This window comes from Podarcis muralis, chromosome 16 (assembly GCF_964188315.1).
Source record: "Podarcis muralis chromosome 16, rPodMur119.hap1.1, whole genome shotgun sequence".
Classification (NCBI taxonomy): Eukaryota; Metazoa; Chordata; class Lepidosauria; order Squamata; family Lacertidae; genus Podarcis; species Podarcis muralis.
The window spans coordinates 29373792-29400709 of record NC_135670.1 but is presented as its reverse complement, the minus strand read 5'-3'; the positions used below and the strand labels follow the sequence as shown (position 1 = coordinate 29400709).

The 26918-nt window shown below is 45.8% G+C and overlaps 1 protein-coding gene across 1 annotated transcript in view; it reads left to right on the top strand.

Annotated features, from left to right (window-relative positions):
* Positions 1-5846: 5846 nt before the first annotated feature.
* Positions 5847-26918, top strand: part of HIRA (histone cell cycle regulator) — a 58800-nt gene continuing 37728 nt past the window's right edge. The window contains exons 1-6 of the mRNA XM_077920800.1: positions 5847-6142; positions 17412-17474; positions 21653-21763; positions 23381-23471; positions 24219-24313; positions 25265-25360. Coding sequence (XP_077776926.1) covers positions 6106-6142; positions 17412-17474; positions 21653-21763; positions 23381-23471; positions 24219-24313; positions 25265-25360 — 493 coding nt within the window. The 5' untranslated portion in view covers positions 5847-6105. The remainder of the gene's footprint in view (positions 6143-17411; positions 17475-21652; positions 21764-23380; positions 23472-24218; positions 24314-25264; positions 25361-26918) is intronic.

Below are 26918 nucleotides of genomic sequence, written 5' to 3'. Positions count from 1 at the left end.
CGTTGCACAACGGTCCTGCAGCCATTGAGGTCCTCCCCACTCACGAGCCCTGGCACAAAGGTTCCGGGCGGGGGAAACCGACTCGGTTTGGAGTTGTTTTCCCGTTAATAAAAGAGTTTTATCTCTACAGGTTGTCTTCCATTCTTTTATTGGCTGTCCCAGACTGTTGGGGAATTCAGATTACTGTATATTAATCTAGGGAACAGTAGAAACCCAAGGCTCCAATTCTTTAGCTGTGGTTGTTGTATATATTTATTTACTTTGAAGAATTAAATCTAGGTACAGATTAATTAAAAAACGTCTTCAGCAGTATTTGCCATTTTTTAAAAGGCGGTTGCAAAGGTTGGTGAGTGCAACAAGTAACAATGGAACGAGAAAGGCTGTTTGCCACTGACCCCCTCCAAAATAATAATTTTAAAATTTTAGCAAGCGGCGCACAGGGCATCCTCCATAATAACACTTCAGCAAAACTCAATTACAGTAGGAGACAAGATAAATAAGACCAGGAAAACTGCTTACATGGCAAGATATAAAAGGATAAGACCATCACAAGTAAGCACAATGTACATGTTGGGAATTGTGATAGGAATTTTATGGTCTATGTTAAGTATTCCTGATTTTTACATCGTATGAGGAAGGATGTTGTGATTGTCTTCCTTATAATTAATAATAAAAAGCTCCAATTTGAAGTTAATTTTGTTAAGTTGTGGGCGAACATAGCAGACGACACAGCGATTTCTCCAGAGCAGCTCTTTATTTGTAAGCTGGACAGAACTGAACAGCAAACAGCTCAGCCGGCCTGCTTTTATAGGCAGCCGGCTGTCAACAATGTAGCAACAACAACCCAGGGTTTCCCGCCTAAAATAACTGACGTGGACCTGAGTGAAAACTACATACACAATACTCCTGGTGGCCAGGGTGAGAACTTCAATACATAACAAATTTGTCTGTCTTCGATGTATCATGTAAAACGCATGATTTGGGGGTTAGTGACTAGTTTCTCTATAAATGCAATATGCCACACTTTGTGGTACCAGTTCTAAGCACAGTAAGTCTGTTGGTGCAGTCCTATACATATCCACCCAAAAGTTAAAACTCCACTGACTTGGTGGGACTTACTCCTGTACATAGTATTGCAGTCTAAATCAATTCCCTTTAAATACTTTTAAGAAAGGTCTGTAATCCTATTTTTAATAGGACAATTTCATGTAATGTAAACCTAATAGTGCATTCCACAGTGTTCAATGGGATTAGCTGCCTGGAAAGTCTATATAAGGATTGTAGTCAGTTCATTATATATTGTAGTTGACTTAGTAAATCTGCAATCATTTGCATATGAGGGGGAACAATATTTGTTGCACATGGGAAAGTAACAGTTCTGAGGCAGAGATGGGGAACCAACATGATTGGATCACGACTTCTGTCAGGCACAGTCAGCATGCCCAATGGTCAGGGATGATGGGAGTTGGAGTCCAATAACAGCTGGAGGAAGTCGCATAGCTGCGTTGGCCTGGAAGGGTAGCATTTCATGTTATATTCAATGCAACACTGTTGAAGTCACTTAATGGTATTCTTGTTCCGCTCAAAAATGTTTTGTGCTGGAATAACATTGTTGCACAAGAGAACGCATAAGGTTGCTGGTAACTTCGTTGCACAATAGATCGGGCAATCTCTTGCATGAGATTCCTCTGTTGCGCAACGTTTTGAATCTCTTTGATAAGGAGATGGGCCAGGCTCAGACCAGTGTTTAACAATGTGTTCATAATGTATGATATCTGGAATTATGCTGTACCGTACTGTGTATGAAAAGTGAGGCATGCTTTTTCCACTGTGCACTAGTATATGAGAGATTTGTTATAGCATAGTAAAGGTAAAGGTACCCCTGCCCGTACGGGCCAGTCTTGACAGACTCTAGGGTTGTGCGCCCATCTCACTCTATAGGCCGGGGGCCAGCGCTGTCCGCAGACACTTCCAGGTCACGTGGCCAGCGTGACAAGCTGCATCTGGCGAGCCAGCGCAGCACACGGAACGCCGTTTACCTTCCCGCTAGTAAGCGGTCCCTATTTATCTACTTGCACCCGGGGGTGCTTTCAAACTGCTAGGTTGGCAGGCGCTGTGACCGAATGACGGGAGCGCACCCCGCCACGGGGATTCGAACCGCCGACCTTTCGATCGGCAAGTCCTAGGCGCTGAGGCTTTAACCCACAGCGCCACCCGCGTCCCTTGTTATAGCATAGCAGGTGCTATAAATTTAGACCAGAGATGCAAAAAATGTGAATCTAATACTGAAAGTTTTTTTTAATTTTATTTATGGTGGAAATGCAGCAAGGCAAATAAATGTTGGATACCATAAGAGGTAATGGAAATGGAAATGCAAGTACAAAGAGAAAACCAATTTTATTTTATTATTGCTTATTTTTTTAAAAAAAAAACAACCATACCTGAACATTTCTGAGAGTTAATGTTGTATATGGGGGTTGGGAATCTTTGGCCTGCAGGCTAATCTTGGCTAGCTAGAGTCTCCAATTTGGCCTGTGATGCCATTTCTCCCAAATCATTTCCACCTGCTAATCAACCAACATCATTTGTGTATATGACAATCTATATGAATGTTGGCATCAAGCTTTGTTATGCAAATATTGGAAACAATATTACATTTTGACAATGGTTGAATGGGAATAAAAGTTGCAATGATATGTTGCAATGATCAAGTTTAAGAAGGTCAACAGAAGCAGAAACATATACAGAACTGGGAATCCTTTATTATATTTTTTTACACAGCAGCGTATTCTTCAAAAGGTGTTAGATACTTTATGAAATGTTGTAAAGTATATACTTAATAAAGTTTATGTAATTCTATAGATTATGATTTGGGATATATGGGATTCAAAGACTTTATTAGACAGTTTTTAAGATGATTAAAACAGAGTTAATGCAGAGCTACCTGCACACTCTTGGTCTCAGTTGTGGTTAAATTTAATTGAAATTAAAACAACTTACTTCTAAGTAAACATGCACAAAATTGTACAAGTCAATAATTAGTCAAGCCCTTCATAAAATCATAGAATTATAGAGGAGAAAAAAATGACAAAAGGTTTATTTATTATTTGTTTCAGGTGGGGTGTGTGTGTGTGCTGTCTCCCTGTCCTCTCTCAGACTAAAGCCTCCATCTAGACTATGGGGAATAATACCGACTGGGATTGTGAGGAAGTCAACAGTACGTATACAGCAGAGATCGAGAGCCTGTGGTGCTCTTCAGTCACTCTTGGACTCCAACTTCCACCAGCCCCAGCCAGCATAATCAACAGCCAGGGATGATGGAAGCTGTAGCCTTGCACACCTGATATATGAAGGCATTTCAACACCTGCTATATCCAGGATGTTGCTGGGCTCCCATCTCCCAATGCTGAGGTTCCTGCAGCATTTAGAGGGCTGCAGGTGGGTCTTGAAGCAACTTCATACACCTGTGGCCTTCTAGATGTTGTTGGACTCCCAATGCACTCGGTCCCAGATAGCAAGCCCAATAGTTGGAGATGATGAGAGAGCTGGGTGTGGGGTGTGTCCTCCTGCAACCTCTGGAGGACCACAGGTTTCCCAATATGGCAGGGCTTGAAGCATCTTCATACCCCAGGAGGGAGGATTTGTGTTGGACTCCCAGCTCCCACCATCGGGATTTGTGTCAGACTCCAACTCCTCTCCCACCTGACTGTTTCCCCTGCTGGCAGGGACCTATGGGTGTTGGCAGCCCTGGCAACAATGGCAATATCCAAATGAACCATTTCAGGAACAACTGCTAGGGTGGGGCAGTTGGAGGGGTGTGTGTCATGTCATTTATTTATTTTATCTGGTCCTGATCCATTCAAAGCAATCCAATCCAATCGGTTGCAGCCTGACCCTTCTGGAATTTGTCACACACACATGTGTGAGAAAAATTGCCAATCTGTCTGTGCTTGGCTACCCAGAACTTAACTAACCTTTCTTTCCTCCTCCTCCTTGTTTTCTTTTGACAAAGTAATAATCATAAATAAATAAGAATAAAAATGTGCACCCCACTACCGAGACGATTCTATTGTAACTATCCAACCTCCCAACCTCTGGACTTTTCACACACCCTTCCAAACACGCGGAGAGGACCTGCAACTTGGCAGAGAAAGAAAGAGGGACAGAGAAAGAAACAGGAGACAACATTTTCCAATTGGAATAAGGCACAATCCTGTATCATACAGCACAGGAGGGACCCCTAGTTGCACCCCAGCCAGTGCCAGATTTACATATAAGCTAAACAAGCTATAGCTTAGGGCCCCACTCCCTTTGGGGCGCAAAAAAAATTTAAGGGAAAAAAACCTTGATGTACATTTCCAAAATATAAGATAAAAAACAAATAAAATAAAACCTTTATACAGCAACAGTGTTTTGTGTTGTCCTGTGATGTAAGTAATGGGCCTCGCCTGCTAGCCTGCTCCCTAAAATATCACTGGTTTGCTCATTTCTATATATAGGGTGCCTACATTCCGCATGTGCAAATAGCTTTAGATACCTATTAGGTCTGTAAATTACCATATAGAATATATTCAATGCAGAAAACAGTGACAATTTGTTGCTGGCAAAGGACAGCTGGACATATAAAGGGCCCCATTCCCTTCAGTAGCTTAGGGCCTCATCAAACCTAAATCCGGCTCTGCTTCTGCCCCGTTGTAAACTGATAATAATAATGCAATCTCCGGACCTTTCACACACCCTTCCAGACACGCGGAGAGGACTCACGACTTGACAGAGAGAAAGAAAGAGAGGGAAATAAATAAATAGGAGACAGCATTTCCCAATTGGAGTAAGGGACAATCCTGTATCATACAGCACAGGAGGGACCCCTAACTGCACTCCAGCCAGTGCCGGATTTACGTATAAGCTAAACAAGCTATAGCTTAGGGCCCCACTCTCTTGGGGGCCCCCAAAAATTTTAAGGGAAAAAAACCTTAAGGGAAAAATTTTAAGGGGAAAAAATAAAGTGAGATGGGCGCCGCAACCCCAGAGTCGATCACGGCTGAACCTTTAATAATAATAATAATAACAAAAAAAAAATCCTTCCAGTAGCACCTTAAAGACCAACTAAGTTAGTTCTTGGTATGAGCTTTCGTGTGCATGCACACTTCTTCAGATACACTCATACCATGTGTATCTGAAGAAGTGTGCATGCACACGAAAGCTCATACCAAGAACTAACTTAGTTGGTCTTTAAGGTGCTACTGGAAGGAATTTTTTTTGTTTTGACTATGGCAGACCAACACGGCTACCTATCTGTAATAATAATAATGATGATGATGATAATGATGCAACCTCTGGACCTTTCACACACCCTTCCAGACACGCGGCGAAGACCCACGACTTGACAGAGAGAAAGAGAGAAATAAATAAATAAATAAATAAATAAACAGCATTTTCCAATTGGAATAAGGGACAATCCTGTATCCTACACAGCACAGGAGGGACCCCTGGTTGCCCCCCAGCAGCCCACCCCGCTCTCAGGAAAGGGGAGCCCAGGGAGCTAGCTGGCTGCAGCTGCTCTCCCCTTCCTCCTCTTCCCCACGCTGGATACCGCCCCGTCCCCACGAGCGAGCGAGCGAGCCCAGCCGCCCTTTCCCTCCCCGGGCCCCGGCCTCCTCCCTGGGCGTCGCCTCTTGTTTCCCGCCGGGCCGCTTAGGTCGTCGCCCTCCGCTGACTTCCGGCGTTGCCGGGGAGCCGCCGGGAGCGGGGGATGCTGCCGGGCGGAGGCAGAAGGGGCGGCTGGCGGGACGGGCGGCCGGGATGGAGCTCCCGTGAGGAGGCGGCGGCGGCGGAGGAGGCGGCGGCCGGTGGTGGGAGCGGGGCGAGCGCAGGAGGAGGGTGGCAGCCCATGGCGGCGGGGCGCCGGCTGTGAGGCCAGCGGCGGCGGCGGCAGCGACTCCCCAGCCCTCGCCTGCCTTCCGCCGCCCCCAGCACCCGCAGCTCCCTCGCCAGCCTCGCGGAGCCTGCCCCGACCTGCAGCCGCCCTCAACACGGAGGCCCAGGCACCCGAGCGGCGGGAGGAGGCGGAGGAGGAGGAGGAGGAAGAAGAGGAGGAGGAGGAAAATGAAGCTCCTGAAGCCGACCTGGGTCAACCACAGCGGTGAGCCAGAGGGGGACGGGGGCTTCTCGGGCAAGGTGTGCGAGAGCATGTGCAGAGAGCCGACCCACGCACCCCACCCCACGCCCAAGGCGCTGGGGGCGTGCTCCCGGATTCTGTGCATGTGCCCCGCCTCTCGGGCAGGCCCCGGAGAAGCAGGGGGAGGGCTGAGCATGTGCAGAGTTCCGCGCACACCTGTTCTCCTGCTAAAGGGGTAGGAGCATGTGCAGCTCAAGGGAGCTCTGAGCATGTGCAGAGTTCCACACCCACACACCTGTTTTCCTAAAGAATTAGGGTTGATTCGGAGCATGTGCAACTCAAGGCATCTCTGAGCATGCGCAGAGTTTCTCAATCTCACACACACCTGTTCTCCTCCTAAAGAATTAGGGTTGGCTTGGAGCATGTGCAGCTCAAGGGAGCTCTGAGCATGTGCAGAGTTCCACACCCACACACCTGTTCTCCTCCTAAATACCGTAATTAGGGATGGCTTGGAGCATGTGCAGCCCTTCACGCTAGGGCTCCAGAGAAGCTGAGAAATCTCTGAGCACGTGCAGAGTTTCACACCCACCCACACCTGTTCTCCCCCTAAAGGAGTAGGGTTGGCTCAGAGCACGTGCAGCTCGAGGGATCTCTGAGCATGTGCAGTTTCACACATACACACACCTGTTCTCCCATAAAGGAGTAGGGTTGGCCCGGGGCATGTGCAGCCCTCCACGGTTGGGCTCCGGAGAAGTCAAGGGATATCTGGGCATGTGTGGGGTTTCACATACAAACACACCTCCTCTCCTCCTAAAGAACTCAGAGCATGTGCAGAATCCTCAGTTGGGCTCCGGAGAAGCCGAGGGATCTCTGGGCATGTGTAGAGTCACTCCTTTCTTCATTGCTGAGGAAGCCCCGATGCAGTTGACGGGTGTTCCACAGCACACACCTAGGACCCTGCTTTGCATTCAATCAGGTTGTCAATCTGTCTCCGAAGGGTCTCTGAGCATCTGCAGAGTGGTGGCCCCTTCTCTTTATTACTGAGGTATCCATTGGGCATACCCCACGCACTTCGTGTGAAACAGATAGGGGTTTCCAGGGTGCAGTTCAGTGAACGTGACTTTCTCTGAGTAAGATTTTTACCTATTTTATTTCCTTGCATTTACTTTCCATCTTACTTCCATCATGGAACCCAGGGTGGCTTAGCTTTAGAAAAGTAGTGGCCCTTCATGCCTTCTGGCTGTGCTCTGAGATCAGACCATACTTTGGGACACACAGGGCAATCTCTGAAAGATTCTGAGCATATGCAGTGTTGGAAACTAATATATACGTATACATATAAAGGTAAAGGGACCCCCACCATTAGGTCCAGTCGTGAACGACTCTGGGGTTGCGGCACTCACCTCGCTTTATTGGCCGAGGGAGCTGGCTTATATCTTCCGGGTCATGTGGTCAGCATGACTAAGCCGCTTCTGGCGAACCAGAGCAGTGCACAGAAATGCCGTTTACCTTCCCGCCGGAGTGGTAACTATTTATCTACTTGCACTTTGATGTGCTTTCGAACTGCTAGGTTGGCAGGAGCAGGGACCGAGCAACGGGAGCTCACCCTGTCATGGGGATTTGAACCACCGACCTTCTGATCGGCAAGCCCTAGGCTCTGTGGTTTAACCCACAGCGGCACCCGTGTCCCTGCATATACATATACATATACATATACATATACATATACATATATATATACATATATAAAATACAAAGGTAGGTGCCAAATGGCTCCTTAAACCAAGGTTACAGTTGCCAAAACGGGATGTCTAGTTGCCATTTTGGGCTAAGATAGCTCTAAACAACTGCTGGCGCAAGTCTTTACTGCACTTGTGCAGCTTGGAAAGCAAAGCAACCCCATAGAGCTCTTTGCATTAAGCTAAGTAAGTTTTACAAGATGTCAACTGCAAGCCCTTAATCTGACAGTTTGCGAAAGGAGCAGGGCAAGGAAAGAGCTTTTCTGTGCTACTTTAAGTAGGTGTTAATAGCATACTGCTGCAGTATAATCATACCCCATGACAGCAGTGGGAAACAGGGCCTGTGGGGGGTGGAGTGGGGTCATGTTGTTTGAGCCTTGATCATACCTACCTCCCATATACCTGATCAGGTGTGTTGCAGGTAAAGATGTGGCTGAGCAGAAACAGGGTTTGCAGGTACTGCAAAGCACTGTGCCCTTGGCTTTACAAACCCTGATGATCAGTTGGCCATTATGTATGTATGTATGTATGTATGTATGTATGTATGTATGTATAAAGGTAAAGGGACCCCTGACCATTAGGTCCAGTCGTTGCCGACTCTGGGGTTGCGGCGCTCATCTTGCTTTAGTGGCCGAGGGAGCCGGTGTACAGCTTCCGGGTCATGTGGCCAGCATGACTAAGCCGCTTCTGGCGAACCTTAGCAGTGCATGGAAACTCCGTTTACCTTCCCGCCGGAGTGGTACCTATTTATCTACTTGCACTTTTGCCGTGCTTTTGAACTGCTAAGTTGGCAGGAGCAGGGACCGAGCAACGGGAGCTCACCCCATTGCGGGGATTCGAACCGCCAACCTTCTGATCAGCAAGCCCTAGGCTCTGTGGTTTAACCCACAGCGCCACCCGCGTCCCTGTATGTATGTATATGTTGCTTATATTCCCAAATGGCTGTGTGACAGTGACCTGACTTGGCAAGCTCCAGCAATCAGCTGATCCTTGGCACTTGCAGAATGCTGTTCACAGTACTAAGTTCACAGGACCGGAGACCATCAGTTGATCCTTGACACTTTCCACTGTGATGTCTGGTGATTAACAGGTGGGGCAGCCCCATCTTCCTGTCAAATGTGGCCTGGGGCAAGCGGGGAGGTGATAAGGGAGATAATGATTTGGACTCTGGGTCACATGCAGTTCCCCACCTTTGCTCTGATATGTAACCGCCTGATTGTATGGTGAAGACAGTGGGAATGTGTATCAGGCTAAAGAAAGGATCTACAGTTTTTAAAATGCTGTTGTTCCTCTTGGGGTGGAGTTTGACCAGAGAGGTTCCCAAGGCTCGTTGCTTTGTCATTCAGAGAGAATTAGATTATAGGATGTGAATAAATGGTTCCACTGGTCCAGACAGGCTGATTGGGTTGCATAGCAAACCTCCTTATTGCATCAGACCAGGCCCAATTTAAATATTATTTACCCCATGCACAGAACACAAGAAAGCGCATAGTCTGAGGACACGGAGCATAACTTTTTAAAAGCCCCTTACCAGGTGTGCATCACCCAGATTTCTGAGCTTCTGCAGTGCTTACAGCACAGTCCTGACCATGTCTACTCAGAAGTAAATTCTGTTGAATTCATCAGGTCTTACTTCCCAGGTAAGTGGGGTTAGGATTGCAGCTTTAAACTTTGTTCTTTGCATACAGCATCAATAAAAATAAGTGATTTTTTCGGGGGGGGTGTCTTCTTGGATTAAATAACATCTAAAGTGGGTCACCATTGCTCTGTCCATTTATTCAGCACGGGAGACAAGGGCATCAGAGAGTTGAGCTTTAATCTGGAAGGACAGGAAATTGGATGTCTGTGTGTTTTGAGGAAAAAGGGGCGAAGTAATCTACCCCACCTACCACATGCTGCAGAAGTTCAGCTGGATACTGTATCATTTACCTTGTCTCAGAAATATCCCCTTACCTGATGGTCTGCGGAGACAGGCTGGTGCGACTTCTTTTGGTGTTTAGGGTGGTTTAATGTTAGGATAGCTTGCTGTTGTTTAGGGGTGCTTTAGAGCCCTGCTAGGGATGCGGGTGGCGCTGTGGGTTAAACCACAGAGCCTAGGGCTTGCTGATCAGAAGGTCGGCGGTTCGAATGCCCACAACGGGGTGAGCTCCCGTTGTTCGGTCCCAGCTCCTGCCCACCTAGCAGTTCGAAAGCACGCCAGTGCAAGTAGATAAATAGGTACCACTCTGGCGGGAAGGTAAACGGTGTTTCCGTGCGCTGCTCTGGTTCGCCAAAAGTGGCTTAGTCATGCTGGCCACATGACCCGGAAGCTGTACGCCGGCTCCCTCGGCCAATAAAGCGAGATGAGCACCGCAACCCCAGAGTCATCCACGACTGGACCTAATGGTCGGGGTCCCTTTACCTAGAGCCCTGCTAGAGCAGGTTGGAAGGAATTCCCAGGGTGCATATGTCCTCAATTTATTCTGGATGGGTACATAGTTCTGTCACTGCCCGTTCTACTATTTAACACTGAGCAGCATTCATTGTCTTACCCTTTTCAAATCACTCTTTGTCAATAGCCTAGAATAGTTGGTCTATGAAGCAAGCTTACTTAACCGGAAGCCCCATGCTTTGTGGAAGAGGTTTCATGCTCTAACGTTGCATCTCTGTGTGATTTCATATATAATGCTGCAGTTGAGAGCTCCTTTAGAAATTTGTTGTAAAGGCTGATCCGGCCCCACTCTGAAACACACATACACAGCAATGAAAAGGTTGGGTCATGTGGCAAAGACCTCCCTGGAAGAATGCAGGGGTTGGCATCCCTCGGCTAGGACTTTCATGCCCTGCTGGCCTCTGGGAAGCTCACATTTATGATCTATTCAGACACTGTAGGAAGCAGAATGCCAGATTAGACCTTTAGTCTGATCCAGCAGGGCTGCCCTTTTTGAGTTAAGCCTGCTTTAGAGGTCTGTTACTTGTGGATTTCGAAAAAAGACTCCGGCAAAGTCGCTGATATTGAAGAGCACTATTAACCACGCTAAGAATTCCGACTGAAAATGCTCAGAGGCATTGGTTTATGCCATGGTCCTCTTTGGTGTCTGAGTAATATCTTGTGTTGGGCCTTCAAAAAGTGGCAAGTTTTCATGGTTTGCAAAGTGCGAAAAAAAGGTACCAGTTCCGAAGAGGATAGGTGAACACAGATGTTTTAGCAAGTGAAAGGAAAATGATTAAGTTTTTAACGTATCAGATGCAGTCTGTGTTCTTGATATCGTCTATCCCTGGGGGGCGGGGAGAGGATGCCTTAAAGAAAATTAGTGTGACTTTTGATGAGAATGCTTTCAAAGTGTCAAGGTGTACTTATGTACTACACTTACCGTATTTTTCGCTCTATAGGACGCACCCGACCATAAGATGCACCTAGTTTTAGAGGGGGAGAACAAGAAAAAAAATTCTTTCCCTCTCTGCACAGCACCCCTTAAGCGAAGCGGCAGGAGAAACGGAGCCCCTTCCATTTCTCCTCCCGCTTCGCTGAAGGGGCGCTGCGCAGAGAGGGAAAGCTGTGCAGCTCCTCTCCAGCAAAGCGAAGCCAGGAGAGCAAGAGGGATCGGTGCGCACCGACCCCTCTCGCTCTCCAGGCTTCAGCGAAAGCAACGCGAAGCCTCCGGAGCGCAGTGGGAGCTCCCGCTGCACTCCAGAGGCTTTGCGTTGCTGTCGCTGAAGCCATGGAGCCTGCATTTGCTCCATAAGAGCGACACACATTTCCCCTTAATTTTTGGAGGGGGGAAAGTGCATCTTATAGAGCGAAAAATACGGTATCTATCTGCTTTCTTCTGTCATGGAACTGAGGGTGCTATGGATAGGGTTTGCCAGGCCTAGACAGTGCCCTCAGTCCAGTGTAAGAAATTAGCCAGGCTCGTTTGCTATTGGCACGGGTCCAATTGTGACCATGTGGAGATCTCTGGCAACTGACATCTCCATCTGGCTGGCCCCTGTAGCAGGTAAGCAGAAGAGCTCATTTATTGCATTCATATCCTGCCCTTTTTCTCCAAGGAGTCCATGGTTCACAGACCACCCCACCATCTCAGTTAATATCTACAATGACCCTGTGAGGTAGGTTAAGAAGGTTGGACTTGGCCAAGGTCACGCAGTTAGCTTCATGACTGAGTGGGGATTTGAACCCTGATCTCTCAGGTCCTAGACAGCATCTTAAAAAGCAGAGACATCACCTTGCCAACAAAGGTCTGTATAGTTAAAGCTGTGGTTTTCCCAGTAGTGATGTATGGAACTAAGAGCTGGACCATAAAGAAGGCTGATCGCCAAAGAATTGATGATTTTGAATTATGGTGCTGGAGGAGAGTCCCATGGACTGCAAGAAGAACAAACCTCTCCATTCTGAAGGAAATCAGCCCTGAGTGCTCACTGGAAGGACAGATCTTGAAGCTGAGGCTCCAATACTTTGGCCACCTCATGAGAAGAGAAGACTCCCTGGAAAAGACCCTGGTGTTTGGAAAGAGTGAGGGCATAAGGAAAAGGGGACGACAGAGGAAGAGATGGTTGGACAGTGTTCTCGAAGCTACCAGCATGAGTTTGACCAAACTGCGGGAGGCAGTGAAAGACAGGAGTGCCTGGCGTGCTCTGGTCCAGGGGGTCACGAAGAGTCGGAGACGACTAAACAACTAAACAACAACTCTCAGGTCCTACACTGGCTTCCTAGAGTACTTCTGCTTTGGGTCAGCTGTATAAATTAAGTAGGTAAATAAATATGGGGAAAGCAGAATGCCAGTTGTAGAAGGATCTGAAATATTTTACTTGAAGCTAGAATTGGTTTTATTCTGGATTGTTTTATTTGATATTTTAATGTGTTGTAAACCACTTTGAGGTTTCCCCCAAATATTCTTTAAAATACAAAGTGGTATAGAAATGAAATGGGGGGAAAATACTTCTAATTGTAAAAAAAAAATATTAAAAAAAAATGGCGCCTAGACATTCCATTGTGGCGTCCGGAACCTAGGTTTAAGGTGTGCCATTTGGCGATTAGCTTATATTTCTGAGTTTCTAACACTCTTTATGTTCCTCTTGTTGTGACTGTGTAGGCTTGGCAGGTACAATTTGTTAGCTAGGCCAAAAGCTGTACCTACTGAAATTTTATTTTCTGCACCAGTGTCAAAGGTAGAAAGAGTTCCTTAGACCTTCTGTTGCTTCTGTGCTTTTTCTTCCTCATTTATTTCCTCTTTTAAAAACAAAACGAAAACCTAAATATACAAGCAGAAAGAGATTGTGGTAGAACCGCTGATGTGGCTAGGGCTGGGTGATGGTATATCAGTACAGCATCCAAAACAGGTCTGAAGTCCAAATTGTGATATTGGTTTCATAGTTTTTGACCTGGCCAATATATTGCAAATCATGGTGTAGGCTATGCAAAAATCGCAATGTGGGAAAAAGCATGAAGCCAGCCAATGCCTCTACATAGCTCCATCCTTATTTCTGACATTGTGATATATCAGTATATTGTGATGCTTAACTGGTGATATATCACGAAGCTGAAAACCAGATATCGCCCAGCCTTAGTTGTGACCTACCTTAGATCAGATCGTGCCTTCCTTGAATGCTAGTGCACACTTCCAAACACTAATAGCAGAAGGCTTAGTTTGAGCCTGGTTATGACCCCTTCACAGTGGAAGACAGGAATGCCTGGTGTGCTCTGGTCCATGGGGTCACGAAGAGTCGGACACGACAAAACGACTAAACAACAACAACAACAACAACAACATGACCCCTTCAAAGGTGGGAAACCCTGTAACTCTGAAAATAACGTTACAGAAAGCAACCTGGGCCATACCATTTTGGAATGTGTAGCTTAGGGCAGTTGATATTGACTTCAGGGGAAAATGGAAGAGTAAACGCTAGTTCCTGCAGTATAATGTACTGTTGTGGTTGGTGCTTGTGTGCGGCGTGCCTTTGGGCTAGAATGCTGTAGCTTGGATAGTTGCGGAAGAAAATTTTGGCCCAAACTGCACAAGCATTCCAAACCAAGGCAAGCTGTCATTAGGGAAATGACTATAACTAGGCAATTTGTTCATAAGAATGCTGATTCTAGGGTATTTGGCTAGCAAAGCTGATTGTAAAGTGATGCCCGTAGAAAATAACGGCATAGATCTGTCCTCATCCAGCCATCATAGCTCTGAAGTTACTGATGTAGTAAGAAAGGAAAGAATTGGAAACCCTCTAAATTAAGTAGTATTAAGAGACATATTGCACTCCTTCCTAAGTAATAAAACACTAGGTTTACCGTGGAGATACCTCCAACAGAGGGAGAAACGCTTGAAGCATGTAGATGTTCTGTGACAGGTCGGCAAAATTTTTTAGCAGTGGGCTGCTCCACTGTCCCTCAGACCTTCTGGCGGACTGGGGTGTGTGGGGGGGGGAGCTGGAAGAAGAGGCGAGTGGGGCAAGTACAGTGGTGAAAAGTCAGCAGAAACCAACAAGAAGTGCCTTCTCTGTCAAGAAGTATTGAAGAAATATTTTACTTTTGCTTTTCTGTTTTCCTTTCAAAAAAAGTTGACATCTTACTAAAGATGCGATTACCGTACTTCAAATATTTTGGGAGTATCAGACCTGCTGGATTTGATTACAGTGGTACTTCGGGTTACAGACGCTTCGGGTTACAGACGCTTCAGGTTACAGACTCCGCTAACCCAGAAATAGTACCTCGGGTTAAGAACTTTGCTTCAGGATGAGAACAGAAATCGTGTTCCTCCGGCGGCAGCGGGAGACCCCATTAGCTAAAGTGGTGCTTCAGGTTAAGAACAGTTTCAGGTTAAGAACAGACCTCCGGAACGAATTAAGTTCGTAGCCAGAGGCACCACTGTACTGTAACATTTGAGCTCTGGAAATTTATTTTATCATGTTTGAAGAAGTGTTATATTATTTGTTGATTTGCTACTTGCCGAATTGCTGTTTTTCCTCCTGAACTGGTCAAATTTCAACCTAAGCCCCGAGTTTCCTTTTTCTCCTCATGCCTGTGCCAAATAGGGCGGTCATCAATCCCTGTCAGACAGGAGCAAATACCTTTTTTGGCTTGTTTCAACAGGATATAAAAATAGGCCAACCGTCGGGGGAAGAAGAGGGACCAAAGAATAACGCAGCCGCTGCAAATCCAAATAAGTTGCGGTGTTGGTGCTGGGAAGTGAAGCAGGCACCTTGACAGATGCCTAAGCCTTTAGCTTTTAAAAGTTCCCAAATGGGGCAGGTCCAGAGTGGGAAAGGGCAGAGGATGATGATGGTGATGATTTATTTGATGAGCCACTTCCTATCAAGCATCTCGTAGCAATTTCACAATACAATAAAGAAATAAAGCCAGTTAGCCAGCGTGGTGTAGTGGTTAAGAGCAGTAGTCTCGTAATCTGGGGAACCGGGTTCGCTTCCCCACTCCTCCACATGCAGCTGCTGGGTGACCTTGGGCCAGTCACACTTCTCTGAAGTCTCTCAGCCCCACTCAGCTCACAGCGTGTTTGTTGTGGGGGAGGAAGGGAAAGGAGAATGTTAGCCGCTTTGAGACTCCTTCGGGTAGTGATAAAGTGGGATATCAAATCCAAACTCTTCTATTACATACATGTTTGTGTCCAGTTTCGCTCCCTAACAATCCATAATCTACAAGTCAGTAACAGAACATGGTTTTAAGTCAGACTAGCAGTTGTGGCTTGTTGGGGAGAAACAAGCCACAATCTCGGATTCAGTCATAACGCCAGGTCCCCTGTCCCTGGTCTTTTTCTTTTGCAAGGAGGGAGTAAGGTAAAGGGACCCCTGACCGTTAGGTCCAGTCATGGCCGACTCTGGGGTTGCGGCGCTCATCTCGCTTTATTGGCCAGTGGAGCCAGCGTACAGCTTCCGGGTCATGTGGCCAGCATGACTAAGCCGCTTCTGGCGAACCAGACCAGCGCATGGAAACACCGTTTACCTTCCCGCTGGAGTGGTACCTATTTATCTACTTGCACTTTGACGTGGTTTCGAACTGCTAGGTTGGCAGGAGCTGGGACCGAGCAATGGGAGCTCACCCCGTTGCAGGGATTCGAACCGCCGGCCTTCTGATAGTCCTTTGGCCGCAAGTCCTAGGCTCTGTGGTTTAACCCACAGTGCCACCCGCGTTCCAAGAAGGGAGTAACGCAAGAGAAATGAGGCTGCGTGTCTTGGCACAGTTTATTGAGCAAAGTTTCTTGGCTTAACTCGGAAGTTCACGGAGGTAAAGGCTGTCAGCAGCTACTAGACACAGTGGCTTTGCTCTGTGTTTATGCTTGGATTCGGATTGCGCCAGTTGTTGGAAACTGCAGGAGGGGAGAGTGCTGTTTCACTAAAGACTTGCTTTCCGGCTTCCTGCATTCATCTGGTTGGCCACTGTGAGAATGCATTGGACCATGGGCCCATTTAGCTCAGCATTGTCAGCACTGACTGACAGCAGCTCTCCAAGGTTTCAGACAGAGAATTTCCCCTAGCCCGACTTGGAGATGACTGGGATTGAACCTGAGACCTTCCGCATTCAGAGCAGATGTTTTGCTAACTGAGTTGCGGCTTTTCTGCAAAAGTGTTAGTTCAAATCTGGCCTCCGTCTCCAGCTATAAAGCAGCCTTTCTATGAGTGGAACATGCCTTCCCCATTCGAAGGGCACTATTGGATCCAGCCCGATGTTCTGTTTTGGCAAAATGCAAATACAGAGAGCTATTGTACTGGAATAACAATTATACTGCACTCTTGCTGTGTTTCTTCTTTCTCTTCCACCACCTTCCTGCCACACACACACAACTCTGTTTCCCCTTGGGCTATGATCAAACTTGTTTATTCTAAAGTGCCATGTGTACAATATGGCGCCAATTAAATAATTTGCATTCACATAACTCACACAAATATCATTCATGTAACTTAATGCTTGGTACTGAGGACCTGTTGGAGGTACTCAGTACCATAAGGTGTGATCTCCTATTTGACTTTTTATCCCACTGGCTTCAAAAGATGGAGAAGCTGTCATAAGATCTTCAGATGAGCCACCTTTTGAACAAATGTACTGTCAATTGGTGCAGTGTGCTAGGTATGTTTGAAGGAGAGGGATTTGTCTATCGTGCCACCCAGCTTAAGGAGGTTCAACACATGCCAACTTCAGGCCTTCTTCTTTGCCTTTTTTGATCCACCATTTTAATACTAACTTTACAGCCTCTGCCAGCTTTTCAGTTTCCTAAATCATTGGATTTTCTCAGTGGTTGAGTTGTACACTGTCCCGGAATCCGTTGGAAGTGGTATAGACATCTTAAAAGCATGATTTCCTGTTGCTTTTCTAAAAATAAAAGTGCAACACCTGCCATCAGTCATGTGCTGAAATGATGCCTGCTTTCAGAACAAATTTCAAAAGTCACACTCAGTACCAGATCGCTGTATGGCTTGGACTGTGCTGCAGCATGGCAGAACATGAACTGGTGGTTTGGATGGCAGGGAGACATTTGGTATCTAATTCACTTTGTGTACAACCTGGTACATTGTGGGAAGAGGCTCCCAAGTCATGAGATTTTGTTCCTCTTACTGTTTTTCAGGGAAGCCGATATTTTCAGTTGACATTCATCCAGATGGGACCAAGTTTGCAACTGGAGGGCAAGGTATGTTCACAGATTATATCCTCCTGAGAAAACTCTGTTTCCAAGTTGATTACTGGTTACCTTGAAAATAAATCATGGATCATGTTTTTTCAATGCAGTACCAAAGAGTTACGTGTGGGGCTGATTGTATGATAACCATTGCAAACCATACATATATTTTAAATTGTTGCAGAGGTGGAAGGTAAAATTGCATAAGCCATTTCTCGTAATACTGATCTACCCTCCTTTCATGCACCACAGTTTGTGTCTTAACGTTACGTCTGAACCAGTAATCTGCTTCATTTGGACCATGTTTGTTAAGCCAAGGTGTGTCCTTGGCTTTTGTTGGCATAAAACAACCCGTGATCCTCAGCTTGGATGTAAAAGTGTGCTGTGGTTCATGGTTTGCTGCTCTCGCTTGTGCAATAGGAGAAGCAAAACGCGATAGATCTTTGCATTTGGGCTAAACTATGGTTTAGCATGAGGTCCAAACCATAAGTGAGACTTGCTGTAAGTCTTTCAACACTCATATTTTCTGTAGGATGCCCAATATTGAGACATTTCTTCCTTAAATTACCGTACAGTCAGGCTGCCCTTGTTCTGTTGAATAGCGTTCCTGTTGAGATATGACAGGCGGTCACAGTCTGTACTTTCCAGGAACAATGGAAAACGTTTTTGTTCCAACAGGCTTTCCCGGCTGCATAAACGTGTCCTTGCCACGAGTGTGTCTCTTTGGCATTGTTTTAGTTTTGTTTAACTGTATCAGTTGTGTTTTTGTGTGTGGTGACCGCCTTGAGATTACTGTGTGAAAGGTGATTAATAAATGGATGACAATGATAATTCATTGCTGTTTGACACCAGTTCAGGGCTAGTTCAGATCTTTGACTCCTGTCGATACTGTCCTTCACATGGGGAGGAGGGGTTGGAGTGCATATATTATGCTGTGACAGGTGTCTCCCACCCCCATTACTTGTGATTCTTTGCCTCCCCACTTAAAAGAGGTGAAATAATCACAGATAACGCGCAAATGGCAATTTCCCTTATCCAATAGAAATTGAAGGGGATGGCAGCATTTCAATGGGGACAAAACCTGATACCTTCCCTGCCACACTAGAGATCCCATTAGGCTTTTTCACACATCACACGGAATGTGGGTGCACTGTATACATGTGTTTGTTTGAAAGCGGTGCTTACTTGTTAATTTGAGCAGCTCTGTTAGCATGTAAGGATACCTACAGACTGTGCACTTGCTGGTGGTTAAAAAGGTAAAGGGACCCCTGACCATTAGGTCCAGTTGTGGCCGACTCTGGGGTTGCGGCGCTCATCTCGCTTTATTGGCCGAGGGAGCCGGCATACAGCTTCCGGGTCATGTGGCCAGCATGACTAAGCCGCTTCTGGCGAACCAGAGCAGGGCACAGAAACCTTCCTGCCGGAGCGGTACCTATTTATCTACTTGCACTTTGACGTGCTTTCGAACTGCTAGGTTGGCAGGAGCAAGGACCGAGCAACAGGAGCTCACCCCATTGCGGGGATTCAAACCACCAACTTTCTGATCGGCAAGTCCTAGGCTCTGTGGTTTAACCCACAGCGCCACCGGTGGTTACATGTGAATAAATGTTCAGTCCAACTGTTGCGTATAAAGATTGTGTGCTTTTTGAATATGTGTTTTTGTGTGTCTGTGGGCTGTGTAAATCCTGTAAGAAAAGGAAACAGACAACAGGATGTTATTAAATCACACATTTTAAAATCATGACAAACAACACATGCTTGTTATACAACTAATATCGCTCAGTTTCTTCTCTCCCAACCATTTCTTTTCCTTGTCAAGTTTTCAAATTAAAAAGTAATAATTTGTTATTAGTATCATTGCTGATGCTATTTTAACTTTTCCAGTGCTTGGAGTGACATGATTTTAAAACTACAGAAATAATTAAAAATCTATAACCTCACCATAGAAAAGAACAGAAACAAGAACTGGCAGCAATGTATAACTGCTAGATCATCATCACAATACAGCTTTGCCTCATATAGATAGACCTCCTCCACACAAAAGTTTTCCCTGCCACAATGAAGGCCATTTTGTTAGCTTACATTGATCTTGACATTGCTCAGCGTGGTTTAAAATGTGTAATTTAATAACAGTCTGTAACTGGTTTCCTTTCTTTGCTTTATTTACATTGGCCTGCTCAACCCAATTTCTGTTAATCAAATCAACAATGCAAGCAAACCTTGTTGCTGTTTCTGAAGAGTGACATTTGATAATCTGACTAAATCGTCTTGCCCATTTCCCTTTCTTAGGTTATAAGTTTGAATAATCATTCTAGCTATTTGTCTCCATATGATGCTGTTTTTGTTGTTTTGATTTCCTCCTGGAATCCAACCTGCAATTACACAATCCCTTAAACCCTGTCAATTTTAGCAAATCTGGTGCATCTGTATGCTATGGGCTGGACTGCAACTCTTGTTTGTTTTTTTTATAAATAATTTTTATTGAGATTTAAGATCACCCACCAACACCCACCAACACCAGTAAAACATCAAATCTTATTACATATATCCTACTTTATGCTCCGTAGAGCTGTTGACTTCCATCCTTCCCTTCCATCAGTTTTCCTATTCTATTCTATAGTTCGCAGTTTCTTTGATTAGATATTACAACATGACATAAGATTTACTTCAATCCTGCCAAAGTTTTCAAATTTGTACAGTTCTCACTTATATAGATCAAAAATTTACACCATTCTTTTTGGTACTTTGTCTCCTCCTGATTGCGAATTCTGTGTCAATTTAGCTGAGATGGCTAAAATGGACTGCAACTTTTGTTTCTGCGTAGACAGTTTAGTGTCCTAGGGCCAAGGGCAAATTAGCTGAATGTATTTTGAATGGGAATGTATGGGACAGCTCAGCTGGTAGAGCATGAGACTCTTAATCTCAGGGTCGTGGGTTTGAGCCCAACGTTGGGCAAAGGATTCCTGCTTTTCAGGGGGTGGGAATAGATGAGTCTTGTGGTCCCTTCCAACTCTGCAATTCTATGATTGAGCAGTTCTGAATTATGTGGTTCTATGAAACACCGCTTGGGTGCCAAAGAGTTGTAGGCAGTAATCCAGGGGTGCCCAGACTTTTTTCAAAGAGGGCCAGATTTGATGAACATGCGTTCATTGATGAACAGCCCACCAGAGCTGTTGAGCTTTTTTTTTTTACCATTTCCCCCCAAAGTTGTTCAGCTCTTTTTAGGATTTTACCCCTATTAAATAATCGACCGGCGGGCCAGATTAGGACTTTGCACATGCCTGCCTGTAATCCTATATAGTTTTACTTGGAAATAAGTCCCATTGGACTCAGTGGTGCTTCCAGCCTGTGGCCTTCAACCAGTCAAGACTTGAGACCCACCTCTGACTTCCAAGCTGCAACATAGGACCCATCTGATTTATAGCTGGTAGCCTTATAGCAATGCATATGATTGAACCCTAAAATGGCAATTCACAGAGCAATATACATAGTGTTACTTCTGCATCAGTGCTGAATGAAAACGAATCCTGCAGCGTGGCAAGAGAAAGGCGTGAGCATGCAGTTGCCCAGAAATAAGCATTTTATTTTATTTCTTAAATGGCTCCTGCCTTCCTCCTTCTACATTGCAGCACTCGTGGAAATTGATAAAATGAGCATTTTGTCCAGTGAACGCGTCCTGGTCCAGATAAGCATGTAGTGCTCCTTTGGTCTGCTCAGCCGAAGCTGGAATCCAACATGGCGGCAACAGCTTTGCTGAGGGCCACCTGGTGTGGCCTTGCGACCCATCCCTGGGTCCCAACCCAGGCTGAAGACCTATGTCCTGAGCAGATTTGTTGTGTGCTCTACCCAAAGCAGCAAGTGCAAGTATTTACTCTTGTGCAATGGAATTTATCCCCACCCTCTTGTTACCCCTCCCCCCCAAAAAAAATCAGTTCTGGGTCCTGTCCCCCCAACCCTCTGGAGCATATTGGAGAGGAGGGTGCAGAGTGGGCTTGGGGGAGTTTTGCTGTGCAAGTGTAAATGGAACTCGGTAGTTGGAAGCCACCCACCCCACAGTGCTGCACTGTCAGTCTTTCTCTATTTGATCATCATCATCATCATCATGGCTGCATGCAGGTAACGGAAGTATTCTCTGTGGAAACACCAGCGCTTTTCTGTAAAATGGTATGTTGATTTCTCTTTGTCCTTAGGACAGGATTCTGGGAAGGTTGTGATATGGAACATGGCTCCCGTCCTCAAAGAGGAAGACGAAAAGAACGAGAATGTACCCAAGATGCTCTGTCAGATGGACAATCATTTAGGTATTGATTGAACAGGGGAGGGCGGACTTCAGGTTTGTGGGATCCAGGAGAGCTCCAACATCCACCAGGGTGGCTAGGTGCAACAGGCATACTGTAAGGATTAAAGGATTTTGAGACCTGGAATTTGTTTGGCTGCTTTTTAGTACGGTACCAGAAATGGACAGAGCTCACAATTCTTCAGCAGAGAATTCCACTTCTGGTTTACCCTTCACCCCCCAGCTCTCGTAATTTCAGACGTATAATTTAAAGGGGCCAGGGCCGGAATTTTGTTCTTTAATAATTGATCGTCGGAAATCATTGACTATTTACTGAAAATTGCCCAGAGATATAACACTACATCTCTTATCTACCTTCTATCTATCCCTCCTGGAGAATTACATTTCCATTTTGGTGCTGGTTGGTCAGTAAAGTTCCAGGAATGGCATGGAGTAGTGTTCTTCAACGTTGGGTCCCCAGATGTTGTTGGACTACAACTTCCATCATCTTTCACAATTGGCTAAGCTGGCCAGGGATGATGGGAGTTGTAGTCCAACAACACAAGGGAATCACAGGTTGAAGAACTCTGGTGTAGAGAACCGTGGGCCTTAATTGCATATCAGAGGATTTTAGATTTTGAAAACTGCTTTGAATGTTACACTAAGCCATGGTTTGGTGTTAAGGAATGACCCATCTTCTTGCATGCTCTCTGTCCCCCCCCCCCCACCTGCTTGTTCCACTTTTTATAAATACCTTTCTGGTGTCCAGAAATGAGTGGGTAGTACTATAATGCCAGATGGTACCCATTCTCAATTGCACCATTTTTTAAAAGGACCTTAAGTTATGCCACTGAAATATTTGCTCGGTGACCCATTCATTTTAAAGGAGAACAGAAGGCTGTAAAGATTTAGGTGCTCATACACACCACCTCCTCCAGTATGACCCTGCCCAAGTTGTGAGATCAACATCCATGGCCTTGCCCTTTATCCACCACCAGAACATGTATGTGGGTACAAAAGACAGGGTCTTTCCAGTAGAGGGGACCTGAAGCATTGAGCATATTGAATCTTGCCATTGGCAGTTAATACCCGCTTATCAAACGAAGCATACTGCTGTTGTGTGCATTGATATGTCTTCGCCTCTGATGTCGCTGAGTTTTCGTTTCGTTCTATTTTGCTTTCCTGGGTTACTCTTTCACAGACGTGACATTATGCCGCTTTGCTCGGCTTGTAAGCTGTTTTGATCACTGCAGGTGGAAAAAGCTAAAATTCCAAACAATAAGTACATTTCAAATACTTGTTTTGTTGGGTGCACAACATCTCTGAAGAAAAGCATTGTTTGAAATGGTAGGCAATCGCATTTCCTTCCCTCTTCATTCATGGTTAGTTCCCCCTCCACTCGTACTGTTTGGTGGCTGCAGCCCCCACCTCCCACAGGTGGGACAGAAACACAATCTGTTTCTGCAGCTGAGATCCAGTGCATGAACACTGCAGAAAGATAAAGACGCCATTACGATTATCAGAAGCATACAGAGAGAATTGCAAAGGGTGCGAACCCATAAAAAATACTGTGAACTATTCTGACGTGCCTCGATATAAAAATCCACCTTCTTTCCGTTTGTGTGTGTTTCTTCCATGTTAGCATGTGTGAACTGTGTACGATGGTCAAACAATGGCATGTATCTGGCTTCCGGGGGGGACGACAAGCTGATCATGATTTGGAAGAGAGCTGCGTAAGTGTGCTGCCCGCCCCAAATTTACATCTTTCCTTGTTCTCTGAACGTTTGTTGAATTATTCCCTGTTTCTTATCTCCAGAGTTCTGTAAACACTTTCTAGAATACAAAAAGCTAATTTTTTTTGCCCAGGCTTTCCCTGACCCACCAGGTTGCACCCTGACTTATGTGTCTTAATCCCCTGAATTCCAGTTTTACTTGCTTTTACAGTCGTACCTCTGAAGCTGAACGCCTTGCGAGTCGATCGTTTTGGCTCCCGAACGTCACAAACCCGGAAGTGAGTGTTCCGGTTTGCGAACGTTCTTTTGGAACCCGAATGTCTGATGCAGGTTCCGCGGCTTCCGATTGGCTGCAGGAGCTTCCTGCAGCCAATCAGAGCCATGCCTTGGTTTCCGAACATTTTGGAAGTTGAACGGACTGCCGGAACAGATACTGTTCAACTTCCGAGATACGACTGTATTTATATTGGTTTTGTTTGTTTTAGGTTTGTATTTTTGTTCCAATGAATGTTTTTTTTCTATCGTACAGAGTCTACACTGCTTAGAGATTTTTTTTAAAAAAATATTGTGGTTAGGCTTTTGAATAAAATGAAGAAATTAAATAAATACAGGCTCCCTATTAAAAGTCTCCCCTGAATGTGGGGTGAGATTTTTGTCTGCTAAATTTCATTTCAACTGTTGTGGTGGTTCAGAAAGGAATTCTGCCGTGTGGTTGCTTTTGGTAACTCTTGTTCCCGTCTTCCATAGGTATATTGGGCCGAGCACAGTGTTTGGCTCCAGTAGTAAACTTGCAAACGTAGAACAGTGGAGGTGTCTCTCAATCCTTCGAAGCCATTCGGGGGGTAAGTGTGTCTGAAACACTGGAAGGTGCTCACAGTGCATTACTTGATCTCTCAATCCATCCCAAAGTTCACTCCCCGTTATCTGGTATGCTTTAGATAGATGCTATTTGGCACCCAGTAGAATGGTCAGCATTGCTTTCCATTGCACTGCTTCTGTGCAGTTACCGTATTTTTTGCTCTATAGGACGCACCTTTTCCCCTCCAAAAATTAAGGGGAAATGTGTGTGCATCCTATGGAGCGAATGCAGGCTCCTTGGCTTCAGTGATAGCAACGCGCTCCAGAGGCTTCGTGTTGCTTTCGCTGAAGCCAGGAGAGCAAGACTCTCTTCAGCAGAGAGGGAGAGCTGCGCAGCGCCCCTTCAGCCAAGCGGGAGGAGAAATGGAAGGGGCTCCATTTCTCCTGCCGCTTCGCTGAAGGGGCGCTGAGCAGAGAGGGGGAGATTTTTTTTTCTCTTGTCCCCCCCCCCTAAAATAAGGTGCGTCCTATGGTCCGGTGCGTCCTATAGAGTGGAAAATATGGTATTTGCATCCTCACTTAACAGGTGGCCGGCTAGATAAAAGGCAGCAAATAGCAAGAGTCATACCCTATGAGCTCATCCCATAGTCATTACCGCACTTTTCCGTGTATAACACGCCCCCCCTATTTTGGGGGACTCCCAATTTCAGAAGATGTTGAGCTTTTTTGGGGGGGATTGGAGTTATTGAGCTTTTTTTGGAGAGGATTGCCCAGAATTGTTCAGCTTCTTGGGGGGGGGGGTGCAGTGAATCACTAACAACCCAACAGTTAAAATCGCTCGCTGACCATTGCTCGCGTCTGCAACAAGCAGACGGCTGTGAATTTCAGTTCTCTGAACTCAAAGGGAGCTGTTAAGCGGATGGGAGGCTAGTTTTCTGTTTCCCCTGAGAAATGGTTCGCTTAAGGTGTCTGTTTGTTTTTTATATCCCCTACAGATGTCATGGATGTGGCATGGTCTCCTCATGATGCTTGGCTGGCCTCTTGTAGTGTGGATAACACTGTTGTCATCTGGAATGCTGTCAAATTCCCAGGTATAACACCGAGTTCTGACTATCAAGAGGTAATGGTTTTGTTTTGCGGGGGCTGCCGCTCAATATGGCAAACCTTTTTGAACAAAACCAACCAACCAACCAACCAACCTGGTTCACCCTATAGCGCTAAGCGAAGCCCATGGTTTAACACAAATGAGCATCACGTGGGTTCCCGGAACAAGGACTGTGCCCTCTCCTGGTCCTGCTGCTGCCCTACTACCTAGGACTAAGCCATGCTTTGGCTTAGCATTGCGTTCGAACCTGGGCTCATGGTTTGTCTTGCTCCAGAAAAACCACATGCTGTAACCAGGGTTTGTTCTCGGTTTACCACTCACGATTTGTCTGGGGAAGGCAAACCATGAGCCCAAACTCAGATGTAATGCTAAGCCAAAACCATGGCTTATCCCCAGGTAGCATGGCAGAGACATCACTATGCCAACAAAGGTCTGTATAGTTAAAGCTATGGTTTTCCCAGTAGTGATGTATGGAAGTGAGAGCTGGACCATAAAGAAGGCTGATCGCCGAAGAATTGATGCTTTTGAATTCTGGTGCAGGAGGAGACTCTTGAGAGACCCATGGACTGCAAGAAGATCAAACCTATCCATTCTGAAGGAAATCAGCCCTGAGTGCTCACTGGAAGGACAGATCCTGAAGCTGAGGCTCCAATACTTTTGGCCACCTCATGAGAAGAGAAGACTCCCTGGAAAAGACCCTGATGTTGGGAAAGAGTGAGGGCATAAGGAGAAGGGGACGACAGAGGACGAGATGGTTGGACAGTGTTCTCGAAGCTACCAGCATGAGTTTGACCAAACTGCGAGACGAGATGGTTGGACAGTGTTCTCGAAGCTACCAGCATGAGTTTGGCGTGCTCTGGTCCATGGGGTCATGAAGAGTCGGACACGACTTAATGACTAAACAACAACAACAACAGCATGGCAGTGGCAGGACTGATAGAGGAGTGCAGGGGCTGCAATCTTCACTCTGGAGACCCACATGTTTGCTCATTTGCAGTAAGCAGTAAGCCTGCAAATGCAGTAAGCCATGGTTTGACTTGGGACTGCATCAAAACTGGGCTACTTTCTGACCTCATGAATATTAATGACCCCACTAATATTATTGTCAATCTCCCAGCGTCTTCTCTTCCACCGCCTTGCAATTGTTAAGCTTTAGAGCAGGGATGTCCAACAAGCCGAATGTCCGATGGGGCTTCCCCGGCTTCCGATTGGCTGCAGGAGCTTCCTGCAGCCAATCAGAAGCTGTGCTTTGGTTTTCGAACGTTTTGGAAGTTGAACAGACTTCCAGAACAGATTCCATTCAACTTCCAAGGTACAACTGTATTCTTTCATATCTCCTAGTTGCATTTGTATGCAAGCATCCTTTAAAAACAACAACAACTACTATGAATTCAGCATGATTGAATACCAGCTTGTACCAAGACGTCGTCAGGCTTCAGTAGCATTTTAAAGCTCTCTCAGCTTTATGCAATTAAATCGTTCTTGAAAAAGTCAGCATGTGTTGTTTTTTTTTAAAAATCTTTTTATCTCTTTGCTGCATGCAG